At 45.6% G+C, this 20,745-nt stretch overlaps 1 protein-coding gene and 1 long non-coding RNA gene across 2 annotated transcripts; one reads left to right on the forward strand and one right to left on the reverse strand.

The window, feature by feature from the left end:
* Positions 1–3,453: 3,453 nt before the first annotated feature.
* On the reverse strand, positions 3,454–20,350 carry LOC125918757 (uncharacterized). The gene is made up of 3 exons (XR_007456576.1): positions 20,218–20,350; positions 4,626–4,802; positions 3,454–3,540 (listed from the first exon to the last, which is right to left on the reverse strand). It is a non-coding gene; the product is annotated as an uncharacterized LOC125918757 (long non-coding RNA).
* KCNA5 (potassium voltage-gated channel subfamily A member 5) lies at positions 17,262–19,518 on the forward strand. Its single transcript, XM_049624942.1, has one exon. The coding sequence runs from the start codon at positions 17,551–17,553 to the stop codon at positions 19,360–19,362; it is 1,812 nt and encodes a 603-aa protein (XP_049480899.1). The 5' UTR covers positions 17,262–17,550; the 3' UTR covers positions 19,363–19,518.
* Positions 20,351–20,745: the final 395 nt, after the last annotated feature.

Consider the following 20,745-nt stretch of genomic DNA (forward strand, 5'->3'; position numbering starts at 1 on the left):
ACCCCTACCCTTGCCAGCTTCCATACACACTCCATTGTACGCTCAGCTGAGAATGTGTCCCAGGTGCTGCTGGGCCTGGACAGGTGCCTGGAGCCAGAGGTTAGGAGAAAAGCCATGCTCCTCTTTTACACTCCCTCCATTACATCACCCTCCTTTACACTATTTCTTGGGGTTCTCTATGTAAATGGAGGAACCCTTCTATAAGAAGACAGACTCTGCCTTTTGTCTTTTGTCCTTGGGCGGTCTTAAGGTAAAACATCTGCAAATGTGGACTTTAACTAAGGTTTTTGGAATTCAAGCCCTCCCAATCAGGATCTAAGATCTTATGGATTTGCAAGTTTTGGGTAGTCAGCAAGCTCCTGCTGCAGATACCGGTGGGAAGAAGAGGGAATAAGCCACCAAAGAACTAGAAGACCTTGACTTGAAGCATCTGCTTATCAACAGGGAGAGGGAGAACAAGGGCTCATGAATAAAGTAAGGGATGATCCATTTCCAATAGCTCACACAGAGCCATTATAAAGGTGGAGACCCATGCTGGAGGACAGCACTCACTGGGCAGCAGCCCTGGACTCTCAGACAACAGCCAAGGTCAGAGTCGGCCTTTGGCCTCTTGCTGCCTGGGGAGGATGTGGGGCAGTGCACATCCTCTTTCATTGTCTTTTTTTTTAGTCTTATTTATTTAAATAATCTCTACACCCCATGTGGGGTCTGAACTCACGACCCTGAGATCAAGAGTCACTGCTCCCAGACTGAGCCAGCCAGGAGCCCCTAGGGTCTTTTTCATGTATAGAACTCAAGTAGGAGAGGTTTTCAGCTCTAAAAAATATATTCTGACAGAACTGAAATAATAATATATGATCATAAAAACCCCTTCTTTTAAAAATATTTAATAACTTAGCAATATAATATTAAATAAAAATGTAAGAGCATCCCAATTTTGTAAAGAATTACATATAAAGTATAAATACAAAACTGTTTGCAACAATCATCTATAGATGGTGAGATTATGGATGTTTTTAATTTCTTTGTATTTTTCTGTTTTCTGCAATGCTTATTCCTTTTTTTAATCGTAAAAATTTTACTATTGCAAATACAGGATACCTAGGCTGTTCTTTTTCCTGAGAGTTACGAAAGTGTTTATTGGATCTGCTCATCAGATCTTCATTATTGACACGGGTGGCACAGTTGACCCTACTACTGATCTCTCGGTCATGCAACATACAAATATAGAGGGCTAACTGTATTCTAGGTGCTGAGCTCTGTGTTAGGGATGTGACACATGGCAGGTATGATTTGCAGTAAAGGACCATGTGAATACGTAAAAAGCTAAACCTCTGGCCACTTCCACTGATCCAGGCAGTGTTAGGAAGAAAGCCATTTTTGTCCCGTGGTGGTGGTCAAAGAAGATTTTGAAAATAGACTTACATATAGTGTCAAATGTGAAAATGGGGCTGAACCCCACCCTTCTGTATCCAATCTTCCTGTGTGACTCCATTCCTTGCTTTGAAGACAGCTTCCAGAGCATTAGAAGTGAGGTATCCAAATGGAAATCTGAAACACTTTCTCAAAAATAAATAAACATTAAAAAATCAATAAACAAACAAACCAAAAATGAGTCCATGGTATGGGCAAAAGTTATGTCTTAAACACAGATATTTTTTTTAAATGTACCCTATTTGATTAATTTTTGAGAAAGAAAGAGGGAGACAGAGCAAGAGTGGGGGAGGGGCAGAGAGAGAAGACGACAGAATCCGAAGCAGGCTCCAGGCTCTGAGCTGTCAGCACAGAGTCCGATGCGGGACTAGAACCCACGAGCTGTGAGATCATGACCTGGGCCAAAGTTGGACACTTAACCAACTGAGACACCCAGACACCCTTCATTTTTGGTTCTTAACAAACACTTTTTGAAGTGAGTATCTGAGGGTGGGGAGACTTCGTAACAATCTTTATATATATAACAAAAGTTGATTGATAGTTGTGAACGATAGTGATCATTGAATTACAGATTTCTCAAGTTTCCAATGACCTTAGTATCTAAAAACTTTTACTTGAGGGCTGCCTGGGTGGTTCAATCTGTTAAGCATCCAACTTCGGTTCAGGTCATGAATTTGTGGTTCATGAGTTTGAGTCCCATGTCAGGCTCTCTGCTGACAGTGTGGAGCCTGGAGCCCTCTTCCAGTTCTGTGTCTTCCCATCTCTCTGCTCCTCCCCCACCCCTGCCCACAATGTCTCTCTCTCTCTCTCAAAAATAAATAAACATAAATAAACTTTTACTTGAGAAGTGGAGAAAATGCTGTCCATAGATGAAAAGAGACTTTGTCCTGAATCAATATGATGACAGTTACACCTGAGGCCTTGGTTTCTTGACTTATATCCAGGGTTCTATGTCTTCAGTGTCAAGATAAAAGAAATATATTCTTGTAAACAGGGCAGTTCGGATATCCCAGCTCCTGAATTCTAGCTGGTAGCTCATCCTACTGGAAAAAATTGACATTAGGTTTCTATATGCCACTCTCTACCACCATCCTGTGCCTCCTTTTTTTAAAAATATAACTTATTGTCAAATTGGGTAACGTATAGTGTGTAAAGTGTGCTCTTAGTTTTTGGGGTAGATTCCCATGGTTCATCACTTACACACAACACCAAGTGCTCATCCCAACAAGTGCCCTCCCCAATGCCCATCACCCACTTTCCTCTCTCCCCCGCTCCCCCCTCCCATCAATGCTCAGATTGTTCTCTGTATTTAAGAGTCTCTTATGGTTCGCCTCCCTCTCTGTTTGTAACTATTTTTTCCCCTTCCCTTCCCCCCATGGTCTTCTGTTCAGTTTCTCAAGGTCCACATATGAGTGAAACCATGATATCTGTCTTTCTCTGAGTGACTTATTTCACTCACTATAATACCCTCCAGTTCCATCCATGTTGCTGCAAATGACAGGATTTCATTCTTTCTCATTGCCAAGTAGTATTCCATTGTATATATAAACCACATCTTCTTTATCCATTCATCAGTTGATGGACATTTAGGCTCTTTCCACAATTTGGCTATTGTTGAAAGCGCTGCTATAAACATTGGGGTACATGTGCCCCTATGAATCAGCATTCCTGTATCCTTTCTGTGCCTCCTTTCTTATCCATTATTTCAAGCATAGGGTGCTTCTGTGGTGATTAAATTTACCATTTAGCTCACTGGTTGCAAAATATCAAATAGGATCAGGATGAAAAGAGGAAAGACACAGAGGAAAAAATCGTTTAAAATAGCCTACTTTTAAAAAGAAGAAGGAAAAAAAAAGGTATCTGCGGTCTTCAGATTCTGTAGGAGCAAAAAAGGGGAACGCGGGTGTGGTTTTAGAAGCTCCAGCACCAGATGTGAAGACAGTAGCCTTACAGAGACTGTTTCACCAACTCCCACAATCGCATAGGGTCAAGTCCCTGTTATTAATTCCTTACCATACATACCTCTAGTGGTCAGCTTCTTTGATGAAACCCTGACTGATACCATTTCCCCGCAGTGTATACAGCTCCACAAAGTTACAGACAGCCCTGAATTAAAAATGGAGAGAAGTTGCCTTTCAGCAGCAGTGTCTGTATCCTGTAAGAACTAAGCAGAGGAGGCTGACTGACCCAGCAGCTATTGCAGGGAGTGCCTCCCGAGAGAACCAAGAGCGCCCTCTAGCGCCATGATGGTGAACTTCACCCCAGCCCTGGACCACCTGGGGCTGTATGAAGACCCAGCTCCTGTTTGCCTTTCTTCATTAAGACAGCTAGAGAAGGGGACATTCATTGCTTTAAGATAATCAACCAAAAAAGCCTGAGAACAGAGAACTGAAATTCTTGGCTTTTAAGGAGAAAGGTCTCAATTCACATGTGGGGAAAGTTTGCAAAACATATATGTGATTCTGCAGGGCTCTTTATTTATTTTTTTCTTTTCCCCGGCCAATAAAACCAAGGAGGGAGAGAATAGTTGGAGAATATGCAATGCAGTTAGATGTCAGTGTGGAGACCCTGTGTCGTGCACCACCTTCATTTAGCGAGGAGAGACTTTGTTGAAGTCCAGGGATGTGACAAGTCTTGCAGATGACACAGTGGATATACAAATGGACAATGGTGAGACCATATATAAAAATAGAGCTCTGATACCAGTCTGCAGAACCAGCCCAGGAAACTAACCCATTACAGATAGCTCCCAGCCCAGGAAATCAGCCTGCTATCTACAAGTCAGACTTGCAGGAAGTAAGACCATGATCTCTGTAACTGGTCCAGGAAGCCAAACAATAGCCCTATAACAATCACCCCAAACACTAGGATTTACTAGCTGACAGTTTCCCTAATTTTTCCCAAGAAAATTTAAAACTGACCACCACCACCAACAACAACAACAGCAACAAAAAACAAAAAAACACAAAACTAAATATGCACCAATTACACAGGATGCCCTGTTTCTAGTTAGCACACCAATAGTGTCCCCACATGAGCAAGCCTCCAATCAGAGCACGTCCAAAGCTTTCCCTTCCCACTATCAAGCTTTCCTACCTCTGTCTGCCTTTGAATCTCTGTCAAAATGCAAGTAATGATGGTTGACTCCCTACTATCACAAGCTTTGCTTGTCTCTATTTGGTTGGACATACTTTATTTGCACATAAAGAAGTCTCCTGTCCTTGCAATGTGCAGCAGCCTTAAGGTGAGATGGTGGTATGGTCTTCCTATGCTGGAGAGGGCTGGAGACAGCTTCTTGAGTTCCTCATGACTTTGCCCTAGTCCAGGAGGTAGGGTTGCCAAATAAAATGCAGGATGTCCAGTTACAACTGGAAAGAAAAAGTTAAGAAGGCAGGAGTGAGAGCCCTGGTGAGGCTATAGCGAGTTTCAGAGCTAAAAGAAGGCAAACACATCAGAGGTGATGTGGGTAAGCCTCCTAGGGATTGGATGAGGATTCAGCTGTGTCTCAATGAATTGTCAGGGTAGAGGAGGCATGCCCAAGAACTAGAAGCAAAATGATTATTCTAGAGCAAGAATATGAGCTCAAGACATATCTAGGTGCAGAATTGGATGCCCATTTTTCACCAATGCTGCCACTACATTTGTGTAAACACTGCATCCCCCCTTGCACCCACAGCAAGCCCAACATCAACCCTGGAAGAAGGAAAGCGGATGGGAGAAATATCCTGAATATGGCCGAGTTGTCGATTTAAAAAGACATGCTGGGGCTTCTAGGGGGGCGTATGTTGACTTTGACTGGAAGTGACTAGATTAAATTTCTGCACCAGTCAGAATGGAGCCTCAATATTGAAAAGTAAATCAAGTGATCAGAAATGTTTTAAAAATTAACATTTTGCATATATGAGTTCATTGTCTGTGAGGCTTTCAAAAATTCATAGCCATCATATATACGAATGTCTGGTCTTTACAACCACCAGCTAGAGAAATAGAATCTCCCCTTCTTATTCCCCAACCATCTCTCTCCAGTGTGGCAATTTTCCTGGGGAATTTGACAAATTCCTCCAGAGAGACATGTTTAATCTCATTCTATTTGGTCTGTGTTATGAAAACAATAGTGTTGTTTTTCATTTACCAAATAGCAAATGACATTTTGTTGAATATACTTTTCGGCCTTCATACTGACCTCCTATGCCTTCAATGTCAACGTACTCTCCTAGGCTCTCCATGCTTAGAATCACTGACTTAAAGTCTATCTTGTTTTCTTGATTCTTCCTACCCAGCAGATTGATGATGATGAAGATGACGATGATCATGATGGTCATGATGACAATAAAGAGGCCCCTGATTCAGGGCCTGCTGGATTCTACTTACTTTCTATATATCATTGATCCAGGTGACAATTCTGCAAGCTAGACATCATTGTCCCCATTTTACAGAGAGAAGTAAGGCACGGAGGGTCCAGTGACTTGTTCAAGTTAACAAAGAGTAAACGGTAGAGTCGGATTTAAATCCAAATTTGTCTAATTCCAAAGCCCATGATTTGTCCGCACTGCCACACTGCTGGCCACCACAGTTCCCTAATTCGCACGAAATTCCTGCATCCTTCAGTTGACTCTAATTATAGTCTTTCTAAAGAGGAATGTGCTGGGCCCTCTTCCTGGCATTGACTGCACCTCACTGGGAATGTTGGGCATCTTTAAAATTTCATTTATTAATAAACACTTATATAATGCCTGCTGTGTGCCAGACACTGGTCTGAGCAGTTTACAAACATTAACTCATTTAATCTTTATAGCAACCCCATGAGGTTAAGCACCATTATTATTATTACTCTTATTTTACAGATGAGAAAACTAAAGCACAGAGAAGTTAAATGACGGGCTCAAGGTTATGCAGCCAGTGAGTCTGGCAGAGCCAGGTTTAAATCTATTATTATGCGGTGCAACACCCCTTCCTTTAGAGATTTGGATTTCTCATCCTAACCTTTCCCTTAACTATTTCCTGTGAGTGCTGAGAGAATGGTGGGGTCAAAGGCTTGGAGTTCCCTAGAAGAAAGATTTTGAATAAGCTTAAGTCTTTTTTTTTTTTAATTTTTAAATGTGTATTTATTTTTGAGAGAGACATTTATATTTGTGAGTGGGGGAGGGGCAGAGAGCAAGAGAGACACAGAGTCCTACACAGGACTTGAACTCACTAACTGCGGGATCCTGACCTGAGCCAAAGTCAGATGTTCAACCGATTGAGCCACCCAGGTGCCCCAAGCTTAAGTGCTTAAAAAATATCCATCACAAGATGAAAGCCGGCATGGTCCAGCTGTAGCTCCCAGCAATTATTAGTTCTGTTTCAAAAAACAGGCCTTTCTTTAGTTCCAGTGTTTGCTCAGTGCTAATGATCTCCAAGAAACTTCCTTCTTTTGAGACTGAAAACCCAATCTCTAGTCTTGGTGGTCTTAATTTTCCTCTTCAGAGGTTTCTTCTTGCCCTCAGTCCCTCTGATCTCAGCTAAGCTGCACAGGCCAGACTGGTGCAGGTGGAGGGAGGAGAAGACAGAGGGCGCTGTCTCCTCTGAGTAAGCAATTTGGCTGTCCTAACCTGGGAAATCACACGCCAGGTAGAAAATCTCTGCCTCTTGGAGTCACTTGACTTTGACAAGATGCTGGACATCCCACCTCTTTTTTACATGTTAACAAGCAATGACCTGGAAACTTTGAAGGGCCATCAGTCATTCACACTTTTATCACTGGCTTTTCCCCATTAGGAAATAACAGGGACTTGACATGAGTGGGAATAGGGTATAGAAAGTTAGGAAGAAACATCCCATGAAAAACTCTCTCTGCTGTACCTTGGTCAGAGGCGATGCACTAATAATGGCTTAACAATAACCAGTGGTAACCAGGAGCTCTACATTTACTTCTCTACAAACCTTTGATAATTTCCTTAACTACATTAACTCTCAGCTTCCATATCTATAAACTAAAATTACCAATAGTGTCTACCTTTTAGGGTTGTTACTGAGGATAAAGTACCATATGCATGTAAGAGGATCATATATGTAGTTCAAGTTTGGGTACATAATAAGAATCAAGAAATGTTAACTGTTCTGATTACATTGTAGACACCAGATGAAATGCAGTTTGTTGTTTTATGTGAACACAATTTTAAGCAATGGAGTCAATGTTTATTTCCCATGTTAGGGAATGGGAACATTTAGCAAAAATGTTAAAAAAAAACATTTAGAGAAGCTAAATTATTTGCTCAAGCCATGTGTCAATAGAGGTACAGAGTGAGGCCCAAAGTCTTGGTTGCCTGCCTTCTAATGTCATGCCTATTACATTGCCTAGAAACAGTGTTAGCAGTCACCTATTCCCTCCACCTTAACTCGCTCACTCACTTGCTCACTGCCATTTCCACTTGTCCCTGAGCTCTAGGAAAGCTGTCTTCACAACGTGGTAATTGGCTTTCACATCACCCAGTGTAGTACAATAACACTGGGGAGTGGAGAGTAGCCAGGCAGTTCACAGAGTCAGTCGTGGGGGCATTTGCCAGCCATTTCTTTGTTGGCAGAGACACAGGCTCTGAAGCTTAGTTGAAAAATCCAATGGGTGGTGGCTGAGTCCCAGCTTAAAGTGTGAAAGTCCTTATTATGATCCTCCTCATCATATTCCTACTGGTAGCATAGGCCTACTAAAAATAAGGAAATTATTTCCCAAGATTAATAAAAAGAAAGAGGCTGGGAGGTGGGGGGTTGGTGTTGGGCTGGGGAAGGGGAAATAGAAGGCGACAGACATTAAAATAGCAGCAAATGAATACCATGTAATTTCCAACAGTCGATAATGTCACGCTGCAAGGTTGGCAATTCTGCTGAGATAATTGCCCTTCCTCAGATTACTGTCTTTACCAGAGAAGGAAATGATGGCCGTGTGTGAGAAATCATGCTGCCTCCCACTTCACGAGAAGTGGCAGTGATTAATGAGAGATCAGGCTTCAAGTTCGCAAATATTTCATCCATGCACAGGGCCTTTCAGAAGCAGAGAGCTCTTAGAGCAGAAAACATGATAAACTCTTCTTCCACAACAGGGAGACTGACCTACTCATGGGATGATTTAGCCTGTAGAGTTGCCCTTCATCTTCCAGCAAGTCTGGGTCTGGAGAATTATGATTTGACATGACTGGTCATTCATGGGTTTTTCCTCGCTGCAGAGAGATTGTCTGCTGGAGAAACAACTGAACCTGGAGTCTGCAGACTTTGGTTGGAAATGGGTTGCTCTGCCTCTGATCCTTCTCAGGGGGAAAACCTCCAGGTGTTTGTTATCTGTATAACAAAATGATTTGACAAGCTAACAGCTTAGGCTCCATTCAGCACTCAAAGCCCCACCCTAGGAGTGTCACTGGGAGGGGTGGGAATAATGGCAGACTGAATAATGGTCTTTCAAAGATGTCCAGGTCCTCATCCCTGGAACCTGTGAACATGTTACCTTACATAGCAGAAGGGATTTTGCAAATATGATTAAAGTAAGGATCATACAATAGGAAACCAATACAAATGGCAAGGTCCTTAAAAGATGGAAGAAGACACAGAGAAGGAGATGTGACAAAAGAAGCAGAGTTGGAGGGATGCAAGTATGCTGGCTTTAAGGATGAGGGAAGGGGCTATAATCCAAGGGATGCAGGTGGCCTCTAATGAATACACCTTGGAGCCTCCAGAGGGAACCAGCGTTACTGACACCTCAATTTTAGTCCAGAAAGATGAATTTTGGACTTCTAACCTCCTGAACTATAAGATAATAAATTTATGTTGTTTTAAGCCATAATTTTGGGGTAGTTTGTTAGAGTAACAATAGGAAAGTAATATTAACAAGAGGGTCAAGAGCCAGATCATGAATGGCTTGCCCCCACACCCATCACTCAGAGAATGCTGAGGCTAATACCCAGGCATCCGGTTTCACTTTCCATCAAACTGGGAGCCCATAGCACCATGACTCGGTTAACAGAAAGATGACACCATTAGTCACTACAGGCAACTAAGGTTAGCTAGCATTAACAATATTAACTAATATCAATTGAGTGCTTGCAACTTCCCAGACATTTTCATGCTTAAAACAATTACAGGAGGTAGGCACTATTAGTGTCTTTATTTGACAGATGAAGAAACTGAGGCCTAGAAAGGTTGAATGTCATAACAAATAAGAGGTGTTGTTGGAACTTGACTGGAATCTACCTCAAGCCAGATACTAAGCTATTTATCTCAAAGAACTTCCAAACCTCTGAATTCCTTATGCAACACAGCGTCTAATAAAAGGACCAGACTCCTGAGTAGGACAGGCCCTCTAGGGACACTGGTTCTCAAACTTTGGTAGCATCAGAATCCCCCAGAAAGCTTGTTAAAACAGATTCCTGGTAGGAATTCTGACATTCTGATTCAGTAGGTCTGAGAAGGGACTTGGGAAATAACATCCCTCATAAACTTCCTGTTGACCTTGACACTGCCCTTCCATGAACTGTTCTTGGGAGTAGCAAGCCTCTGCAAGCCATTCCAACTCAGCCCCTACCTCCAGGTCCAGTGACATTGAAACTGAGGCTGAGCCCTAATCCTGTTTCATGATTTTTGTCAAATCAGAATAAAGAGGATTTATTTTGATAGGAACATTGAGAAAAATGGGTGCTGCCTGGCCTGCATGAATTATGTAGTGATCACATGTTTTTCCAGCTTGAAAGGATGCTCCTTCCATAGGAAAGAAACTATCTTAGGGGTGTCTGGGTGGCTCATTTGGTTAAGTGTCCAACTCTTGGTTTGGTTAAGGTCATGATCTCACAGCTCCTGAGATCAAGCCCCGTGTCAGGCTCTTCGCTGACAGCGTGGAGCCTGCTTGGGATTTCCTCTCTCCCTCCCTCACTTTGTCTCTTCCCTCAGCTCCTCCCTCACTTTCTCTCTTTTAAAATAAATAAATATACTTTTCTTTAACCCTCTCTTACATTTGCTTAGCACTTTTAAAATACTTTGTTCCTATATCTTGATACATAACCTAAATTCATACTGTATTTTTATGCAATGTGGGCAACAATTTAGCTAGAGAAGCCACTGAATACAAAATTCTCAACTAATGCCTTCCTTGATCTGGATGCCTACACAGAGAGTGAGGAAATAAAAGTTGCACATGGTATTGACAAAGTATAAAAAATTCAGACATCTCTAACCCTGACAATACATGAAGCTACTGGTTCACAATTTCAAAGTCAGGAAGTTTTCATGGTTTATAAGTGAGTACCATAGTGAGGTGTGTTGAAGGAGAAAATGAGAGAGCATGAAAAATAGTCATGATGTACCCATAATCCATCAGCTCATCAATGGAGGAGGGAAGGGGAGGGAGGGAAACCATTATTCATCAGGGCAAGCCGTCCCTTGAACCTCCCAGTCCCTGTGCATCTAGGTCACTTCCCTTTCTATGTTTGGCTCTGAAAATGCAGTGGACCCATTAATGAATTTATTCCTGGATTAAATCTGGGGAAGGTGGGAGTGAGGGAGGGAGAGAAAAAGCCAAGCTCCAGATGTGAGCCTTGATTTGTGAACGGCCTCTCATCTTAATCCCTGCAAACGGGAAATCCTAGCACTAGGCTTGAGGTCTCAGGATCTGGGTCATTTAAACATCATCTTTCTGCTGTTCACCATCTTCTGCTTCCATCTCTAACACAGCAGATAAATCCCCTCCCCCCACCCCACAAGTGCACACTTGTTTTGTATGTGTGCCTTGTTGACTCCACCTCTGCTGCTCCCATCAATCCGGAAAGGAAGGTCATTTCCAGGGCTTCCTTCCCAAGGTGTCAGATTGAGGGGCAAGTGAGAAGGGAAAGGGAGGGAAGGAAGAACAGCTGCTCCCCTCATTAAAGATGTTTTCTACTACAGATCTGGAAGCAGAATGCATCTGGAAGAGGGGATCAGGAGAGAGACAGCTTTACCCTTTTGCTGATTAATACTCTATTCCCAGTTATTGCTTGATAATATGCCCTTGTGATATTACTTAATAGTAATGAGCCATAGGATTATATACTTTGTAACATTTAGCAGTAAGACCCAGATCATCAAGTTTTCCTCTTAAAAATTTTTTTTTAAAAAAAACTATGTATTTTGGTTGATTTTAACTATGCTGCCTCCTATTCGGTTCTCCCTGCTCCAGCCTAAGAAACCCTGAACCCTCTCTCCTGACTTTCAGAAACTCTGTGTTTCCATAACATCAAGGAGTTGTGGGAAGGTCGGGGGAAGGCAAGCCTTCCCAATTTGGGGGTGACAGCTTCCCTCATGGAGGAGACACAATGGTGGTTTTGTTCAATTTCCTTTTATAATGAAGAAGAGACTCAGTTGGGATGACAGTAATTCAACATAACTGGCTTATCAGAGTGATAGCAGGGGGACTGGGGAAATGGCTCAGATTGTACCTTTCCTCCTTAAGAAATCTAAGATCTCTCAGCCATGCATGGTGCCTCGGAACTTTAGAAAGCCTGGTGTTGGTAGAAGCAGAGCCTTTCTTTCTCCCTCAAAAAGGAGGAGCAGGAGTAATTGAGCCCTGAGCCCTGGACAGACTGGTTAGTACTTTTAATGGTTTGCAAAGTTAGTACCTTTAATGGTTTGTCAGCCCATGCTCTTGCTAGGACCCTCTCGTTGTGTTTTTTAAAAAAATGTTTGTTTATTTATTTATTTTGAGGGGAGGGAGGGCAGAAAGAGAGGGAGAGAGTGGATCCCAAGCAGGCTCCCCGCCCAGCACAAAGCCTGATGAGGGGCTATATCTCGAGACCTTGAGATCATGACCTGAGAGGAAATTAAGAGTCAGTTGCTCAACTGACTGAGCCACCCAGGCGTCCCCCATCTCATTGCATTTTTGATGAGGTTCCCAGGTCTGTAACAACCTCCAAGGTAGAGCAGCAAAACTGATGTTTGGCAGGAAAGACTACTGGCATAATTAGAACACAATTTTATTTTTGCCTCCTTCTGTTCCTTTAAATTTTGCCTAATGGTGGAAGCTTTTCCCTTGACCTAGATGAAAATTAAATGGACGTTTATGCTTTATGGTTTAGTCTTATACAATAAACAGTTATGGTAACTTTAGGTCTCAAATACTATCTCAATCTAGGAACTAAATTGCACAGTCTTATATATTAAACTGTTTTTAGCCACAAAGTTGTTTTTTTTTTTAACGTTTTATTTATTTATTTTTGAGACAGGGAAAGACAGAGCATGAACAGGGGAGGGTCAGAGAGAGGGAGACACAGAATCTGAAACAGGCTCCAGGCTCTGAGCTGTCAGCACAGAGCCCGACGCGGGGCTCGAACTCATGGACCGCGAGATCATGACCTGAGCCGAAGTCGGCCGCTTAACCGACTGAGCCACCCAGGCGCCCCCAAAGTTGTTTTTTTTTTTAATGTTTATTTTAAGAGAGAGAGAAAAAGACATGGGGGCGAGAGAGAGAGAGAGAGAGAGAGAGAGAGAGAGAGATTGATTGATTCCCAAGCAGGCTCTGAGTTGTCAGTGCAGAGCCTGAAGACACAGGACTTGATCTCATGAATGTGAGATCATGACCTGAGATGAAATCAAGAGTTGACGCTTAACCGCTTAACCAACTGAGCCACCCAGGTGCCCCACAAAGTTGCTCTTATACACAAAATTGAGCTGGTTTGTGTCATAATAGATAATGCATATAACCTGAACATAGAGCCAAAGCACATTTAATTCACTTCCCCTATCTGGCCACCCAAATGAGTCTTACATTTTTCTGATTGGGCTCCAGCTCCACGATCACTTTGACTATTTAGTTAATCTCCGATATCAGATTCAGTTCCTATCCCTGTTTCCCCTCCCTTCCTGCTCCATAGCTGAGCTCCTTTCTCTTAACTCAATTGCATTTAACACATACTTATTGAAATTCCTAAGACGAACAGAACACGATGTTTGGTGTTGTAAGGGAAATGAGATGAGTAACGTATGGACTTTGATTTCAAGATATCTCTGTTTTTCTCTATTATCTATCTATCCATATACCTGCCTACCTACCTATGTATTATAAATGATAGATAGATAGATAGATAGATAATAAATGGAAGATAAGTAGATAGACATATACACACATAGAGATAAAGTTAAGATATATTCTGGCAGACGTGGAGGGGAGAAGAGACTAAAAACAAGTAGTGGAGAGTAAAATAGAAGTACATTGGCACACTTGCTTTCATAGAGGCACAAGCAAAGTGTCTGAGGGTGGAAGGAAGAAAGTATTATTGAATCTTGCTGGGGAGATCATGAAACATGACCTAGGGAGCTCTTCATAATCTGGATCTCCTCCACCTCTGTAGCCCCATCTCACAGAACTCTTTCTGAGCCCCCCATCAACAACACTGTCTTTCAATTCCTCAAACCAGCCCTGAGGCCTTGGGACATACTCTTTTTTCCACCTGGAATAGTTTTTTCCCCATCACCACCTCAGGAAAACTTCCTTGATGATGAGTCCTTGATGATGTCCGGCTCCCCGCTAATCTCACAACACCCTACATTCTACATGGTGTCTCTTAAAATTGCAATTAAGCAACCAGTGGAAAATTAGATGCTTAGTGGCTTTTGCCTCCCCTGAGATATAACTCCACAGAAGTTAAGAAATATGTTTGTCTTTGTTCTCAGTATCCTCCCAGAACCTGGAACAAGGCCTTGCACATAGTCAATGCTCAATGAATTATTTTTGAGTGGATTAAGAAAGGTGGCATTTGGGATTTTTTTTTCTCCTCTTCTTCTTATCTATCTCCTTTCTCTTCAACCCCAGACCTCCTTCCCATCAATGCCTTACTTCTCTTAATATATTCTTTTTTTTTCTTGGTTCTGCATACCTTCCAAGTCCTCCTGTGGTCTACTAGGACCAGTCCGATGAATTAGGGGAAGACTTCCCATTTGTCTGCTCTGTATATCTCATTCTGGGAGACATAATCTAGGTGTCTAAGTAATTCCTTCGCAGGCCCTGTCTGGGGTTTGTTTGAGAGGAGGTGACTCACAAGTGCGACCTTCAGACAAGAGCCTTAGCATTACTGCGGGTCTTGTCTGAAATGTGGTCTGAATTCTCCCTGCATCAGAGTCTGTGTTTGGACCAGATCCTCAGGTGATGGTGCACATGAAGTTCTGTTGTGAAGGGGCTTATCTCCTAGGGTTAGTTGGGTAGAGGGGAGAGCAAGTTTCAGTTATATGACAGATCAGTTAGTGTTGGAGTGCAAGAGGTTTACTGGGAAGTGATAGAAGAAAGAGAAAAGAGCCTGCAGAAGCCAGTAGAGAAAGCCTTCAGCTCATGATGCTGATCCCATGACACCTGTGAAAGCAAAGAGATGAGGAAGAAGGTTGAATGGAGTCTCAGACTGAAACATATTTCTTACAAAGTCGTGGCCAACCCAATGGGGGAGATCCAAGGCAAAGAAGGTACAGCAGAAGAGTTCTGCATTGGGCATAAATGGCCAGGTCCCTGGAACCGTGTTGTTCTCAGTCATTGGCAGAGGGCTGCCCAGGAAGGGTGAGAAGTTGCTAATGGCTGGAAGCTCTCAGCTAATGGCACTCATTGAAGCTGAAAAGCAACTGCTTTCTTTAAAGCACATGCTCCCAGTATACCCCCATGGCTGCCATATGTGACATCTGAAGATAATTGTACAAGAAATGTATAAATGCTGGTAAATGTATGGAAAGCAGATTGAAGGAAATACCACATTAAAGGAAACCTGCTTTATATGCTTTTTCAGCACTGTTTATGTTGTGCTCTTATTCTTCAGGGAACAGTCTCTCTAAGGGCCCCTGGAAGACAAGGTCCTGAGGACTCTATCCCATAGGGAGCTCAGGCAGAGCCCTTGTGTGAATCAAGATGGCATCCCTGTATTACAATGTGCATGAATCAGTAAAGACGACTCAGTGGCCATGGGTCTCTTGAGCTCACCCTCTACAAACTCAGTAGGCCCCAGGCTCCCAGGGGCAAACCCGATCCTGACCAGACAACCTGAGAGCCAGAGAAGAATTAAAAACTCAGGGCAGATGGAACAGGGATAGCAGAGGTCTAGGGAGGGGAGGACAAGGCTCTGTGGTTACAGTGATACCCTCACATATTGATTTTCACTTTCCTGCCCCTTCCTCACCCAGGCACATTTGCAAAGACAGCCACCCCCCCCCCCATGCACAGAACCACACACAATGAAAACATTTACATAGACCACATTCACATCTACCTTCACGCAACACACAGAAAGGCCCCATGCAGAAAAGCCCTATTTCTTCATACCTGACATAAGCTTCTATGTGCACACCTTGCTATTCCAGCAAACACTTGTGCACCCTGTAGCAAGTTTCCCAAACTTCCCTTATGTGCAGATACATTTCCAGACAAGAGGCCGTAACATCCATATATATTAACAATAAACAACATACAGGAACAAAAAGAGACAAACTTTGAATGAACTTTGAACATTCAGAAACAGCGGCTTTATGGTAACTTAAAATCAACAAATATCTGGAGGCTATGTCTGGAGATGGCAGATATGACTTGAAAGATATTTCTGTTGTCCACTAAAACCCCACAGGGGCTGGGGCAGGGGTAGATAGCCCATTTCCTAACCTAGAGAGACTTGGCTGTTACTCAGCCAACCTCCTGCCTCCTGAGGGAGAAAATTAAAGCTCTCGGGCCAGATGCCAGGAAGGGGGAGCACTTGTACCTGGAACAGGGGTTACACATTTCTGTAGAGGTGTAGAGTGGAGGGAGCAAGGGCCCAAGCTCTGCTTGCTTGGATTTGAATCCCAGCCTCACCACTTTCTACCTGTATGACCATGGACAATTTAGTCAATCCATGTGTCTCATTTTCCTCACCTAGGAAATAGAGATAGATAGTAATAGTACTCAGAAAACACATTGCTGTAGGAATACACCGGTCAGTATTCATAAAGTGCTGAGGGTAAACCTAGTGCATCCTAGGAGCAAAGAAAGTATTGCTTCTTATTCTACTCTTGGGAGTCCTCTAGCCCTGGGATTCCACAACCTCCCTGCCCCTCCTCCCCCCCCCCCCCCCCCACAAACCCCTCTTCACAAAGCTGTAGTTGCTAGCTCCAAGCTTCACAGCTCTCACCAGGATCTTTCCCTTCCTCCTCCTCTTCTCTGTTAACGGTTTTTATAAAGAGATTTGTGGAGAGAGCATGGAGGAGTTGTGTGTCCTCAGCAAATTTGTTCCGCGGGCCATCACTTTCTGGACTGGGAATCAGGGCTGTCCCAGCGCAATGGCATGGGGCACTGCCAGCTCTTAACCTTTTGTTGGGTGTGTAGGAAGATGGGAAGAGACAGGCTTCTCCACTGGTCTGGAGGTATCTCCATTGCTATGGATCTCTAGATTTCTAGATCCGCAGGAGCTCCGCCCAGCCCCTTCCTGTCTGTAATTTTTCCCCAAGAAGAGAGAATAGGACTGTTATTTCTTGTCTCATCCGTCCAACCCAAGGCAATTCATTTCCCCTGGAGTCCAGAGGCGTTCAGCGAGCTCCCAGGTGAACTGAAATCCACAGCTATTCTCATCTGGTTGCCCTGGGAGTTTGGGCGCTCTGGGTACAACCTGTTCCTCCAGCCTCTCCATTCCCTCCCCCCTCCCTCCCTCCGCCTGGCTGCGCCCCGCTCAGCCCCCCTTCCTCCCCTCGCCCGGGGCCCCAGCAGTGGCCTCCGGGGAAACACCCGCTGCTGCGTGCCCCGAAAAGTGAGGCGGAAAGAGGAGGGGAGGGGGCCGGAGGGAGGGGTTGGGGGGGAGGTGAGGGAGGAGGCGGGGGAGCTGCACAGGGTGGAGGCTGAGCACCGCCCCGCAGCCAGAGAGGGGCGGCTGAAGGTTGCATCTGCTGGAAGGAGGCTTTGGCTGCTTGGTAACGGGCTGCCAGAACAGAGAGCGAGGCTGAGAGCGGGGCAGCAGCTTCTTGACGTCAGGACCGAGCCAGGGGATCCTGCCAAGCAGCCCCAGCCCTCCCCACAGGGGGGCCGGCCGACGGTTCGAGAAGAGCCCCGGACGCGAGGCGCCCAGCGGGGCGTGAGGTGGGGGGCGCAGACGCCGGTCAGCAGGGGTGAAGCATGCCCCCTGCCCCCTGGCCATGGAGATCGCCCTGGTGCCCCTGGAGAACGGCGGTGCCATGACCATTAGAGGAGGAGGTGAGGCCCGGGCAGGCTGTGGCCAGGCCATAGGGGGAGAGCTCCAGTGCCCCCCGACGGCTGGGCTCGGCGATGGACCCAAAGAGCGGGCTCCAAAGGGGCGCGGCGCGCAGAGGGGAGTGGACCCGGGAGGGCGGCCTTTGCCGCCGCTGCCACGGGAGCTGCCACAGCCTCGACGGCTGCCACCGGAGGACGAGGAGGGAGAAGGCGACCCTGCCTTGGGCATGGCAGAGGACCAGGTGCTGGGCGCGGGGTCCCTTCACCACCAGCGCGTCCTTATAAACATCTCCGGGCTGCGCTTCGAGACGCAGCTGGGCACGCTGGCGCAGTTCCCTAATACCCTCCTGGGGGACCCAGCCAAGCGCCTGCGCTACTTCGACCCCCTGAGGAACGAGTACTTCTTCGACCGCAACCGGCCGAGCTTCGATGGTATCCTCTACTACTACCAGTCGGGGGGCCGCCTGCGGAGGCCGGTCAACGTCTCCCTGGACGTGTTCGCAGATGAGATCCGCTTCTACCAGCTGGGGGATGAGGCCATGGAGCGCTTCCGGGAGGACGAGGGCTTCATTAAAGAAGAGGAGAAGCCCCTGCCCCGCAACGAGTTCCAACGCCAGGTGTGGCTTATCTTTGAATATCCAGAAAGCTCGGGGTCCGCGAGGGGCATCGCCATCGTCTCGGTCTTGGTCATTCTCATCTCCATCATCACCTTCTGCTTGGAGACCTTACCTGAGTTCAGGGATGAACGCGAGCTGCTCCGCCATCCTCCAGCGCCCCACCAGCCTCCTGGGCCAGCCCGGGGGGCGAATGGCAGCGGGGCTCTGGCACCTCCCTCTGGCCCTACGGTGGCACCTCTCCTGCCTAGGACCCTGGCAGACCCCTTCTTTATTGTAGAGACCACTTGTGTCATCTGGTTCACTTTCGAGCTGCTTGTACGCTTCTTCGCCTGCCCCAGCAAAGCAGAGTTCTCTCGGAACATTATGAACATCATCGATGTTGTGGCCATCTTCCCTTACTTCATCACCTTGGGCACTGAGCTGGCAGAGCAACAGCCAGGGGGTGGAGGAGGAGGTGGCCAAAATGGGCAGCAGGCCATGTCCCTGGCCATCCTCAGGGTGATCCGCCTGGTCCGGGTGTTCCGCATCTTCAAGCTGTCCCGCCACTCCAAGGGGCTGCAGATCCTGGGCAAGACCTTGCAGGCCTCCATGAGGGAGCTGGGTCTGCTCATCTTCTTCCTCTTCATCGGGGTCATCCTCTTCTCCAGTGCCGTCTACTTCGCAGAGGCTGACAACCAGGAGACCCACTTTTCCAGCATCCCGGATGCCTTCTGGTGGGCAGTAGTCACGATGACCACGGTAGGCTATGGGGACATGAGGCCTGTCACTGTAGGGGGCAAGATCGTGGGCTCGCTGTGTGCCATCGCTGGGGTCCTCACCATCGCCCTGCCTGTGCCGGTCATTGTCTCCAACTTCAACTACTTCTACCACCGGGAGACAGACCACGAGGAGCAGGCAGCTCTTAAGGAAGAGCAGGGCAGCCAGAGCCATGGGGCAGGGCTGGACAGTGGAGGCCCTCGGAAGGCCAGCTGGAGCAAGGGGTCCCTGTGCAAGCCTGGGGTGTCCCTGGAGAATGCAGACGGAGCCAGAAGGGGCAGCTGCCCCCTGGAAAAATGTAACCTCAAGGCCAAGAGCAATGTGGACTTGCGGAGGTCCCTCTATGCCCTCTGCCTGGACACGAGCCGGGAAACGGATTTGTAAGGGGAAGCCTGGGCAGATTGGTGGTAGTGGGACAGGGATGGGGGAGGCCTCCTGAGTCTGGGCATCTACTTCATACCACAGAGTATTTCAAGCCCACCTTGAAGTCTGTCCCTCTTCTTCCACTTCTTCTATCCCTCCCCCTCCCTCCCTTGATCCATTTTTCCTCTTCTTTCCATGACACCAAGGGTCGCCTATTTTTAAAAAGTACCACATTCCATGACGCAGGAGCTGTTGAAATGGTGGGCACTGTAAATGGATGTATTTGTAGCCAGTTTCCTATACCCAGCAGAGGGATAACCCAAACAAAAATGACTTTAAATAGCCCAGATCCCAAGAGATTTTGTAACCCCCTCCATGTGTTCCAAATTTGCTTTACATATGATTTTATTTGTGTATGGGGGAAATATTATTTTTATGGCTGGTGAATGGATTTTTGTACTGTAGTTCAGATGGAGATATTTTGGATATATTTTCCAGAAATGTTGTATTTATGGAAGAGAGAGTTATTGTGATGTTTTTATGTGATACGTATATTACAGCCAGAGACCCTGGTTGTGGCTGTTCTGGTTCCTGTGTCTATAAGCCTCTCTCTTTTCTGGGATGTGGTATCGGTGCTTTGAGTCTAGGGCAGGGAATGTTCTGGAAGAAAGGAAAATCTGACCTTTTCTGTGCGCCTTAAACAATTCTTGTAACTTTCTTTGAAAAGCATTTTAATGACGTTGAAGAAAGGCTTCTGATAATTCATTCTCTTTATTTTTATCCCAGGAAATAAAATGTTACTTGGTTGAGGCAAGTGTTAGTTTTGTTTTTGTTTTTGTTTTTGTTTTGAAATTTAGAAAGGAGTCTGTGACTTACTGTTTCTGGTTTTGAAGTCAGAGCAAACACCACCTTTACTGGGGTAGATCACTTTGAAAGTTAATGGTTTGATTGTCAACTTCTTTTGCTGGGCCCCCTCTGCACATCACAGACAGAGGGATGAACTCTGTTTGTCTCAGACTGTTTATGACATGCCACCTGATGGTATGGTATCAGACTCAACCATCAGCGGGGGGGGGGGGGGAAGGAGCCAAAAGGCATGAGAAGATCAGACCCCTTATGACCCCAGTGCTGTCTCCTGGGACTGCATTTCTGAGTTCTCCTTTGTCTGCAGGCTTTAAGCCCTGTTTAACATGGCTTTCAACAGCTCTGTGAAACAAGCCTGATTCTCACAGACATGAAGCCTGTTCACAAAAGTGCAGCCCTGGTGTGAAAGTCATGGAGGAGGGAGGGACTAGTGCTTTGTTGTTAAACTCTGCCCCTCAACCATGGTGTGGGAGAAGGGAATGCAGTGACTTTCTGGTGGACAGAGGCAGAGAGAAGCCAAATGGAAGGATTTGCTTGTCC

The sequence above is a fragment of the Panthera uncia genome, chromosome B4 (assembly GCF_023721935.1).
Source record: "Panthera uncia isolate 11264 chromosome B4, Puncia_PCG_1.0, whole genome shotgun sequence".
NCBI lineage: Eukaryota > Metazoa > Chordata > Mammalia > Carnivora > Felidae > Panthera > Panthera uncia.

Coding starts and splice junctions, on each gene's coding strand:
- KCNA5 (XM_049624942.1), top strand. CDS start 17,551: ATGGAGATCGCCCTGGTGCCCCTGGAGAACGGCGGTGCCATGACCATT.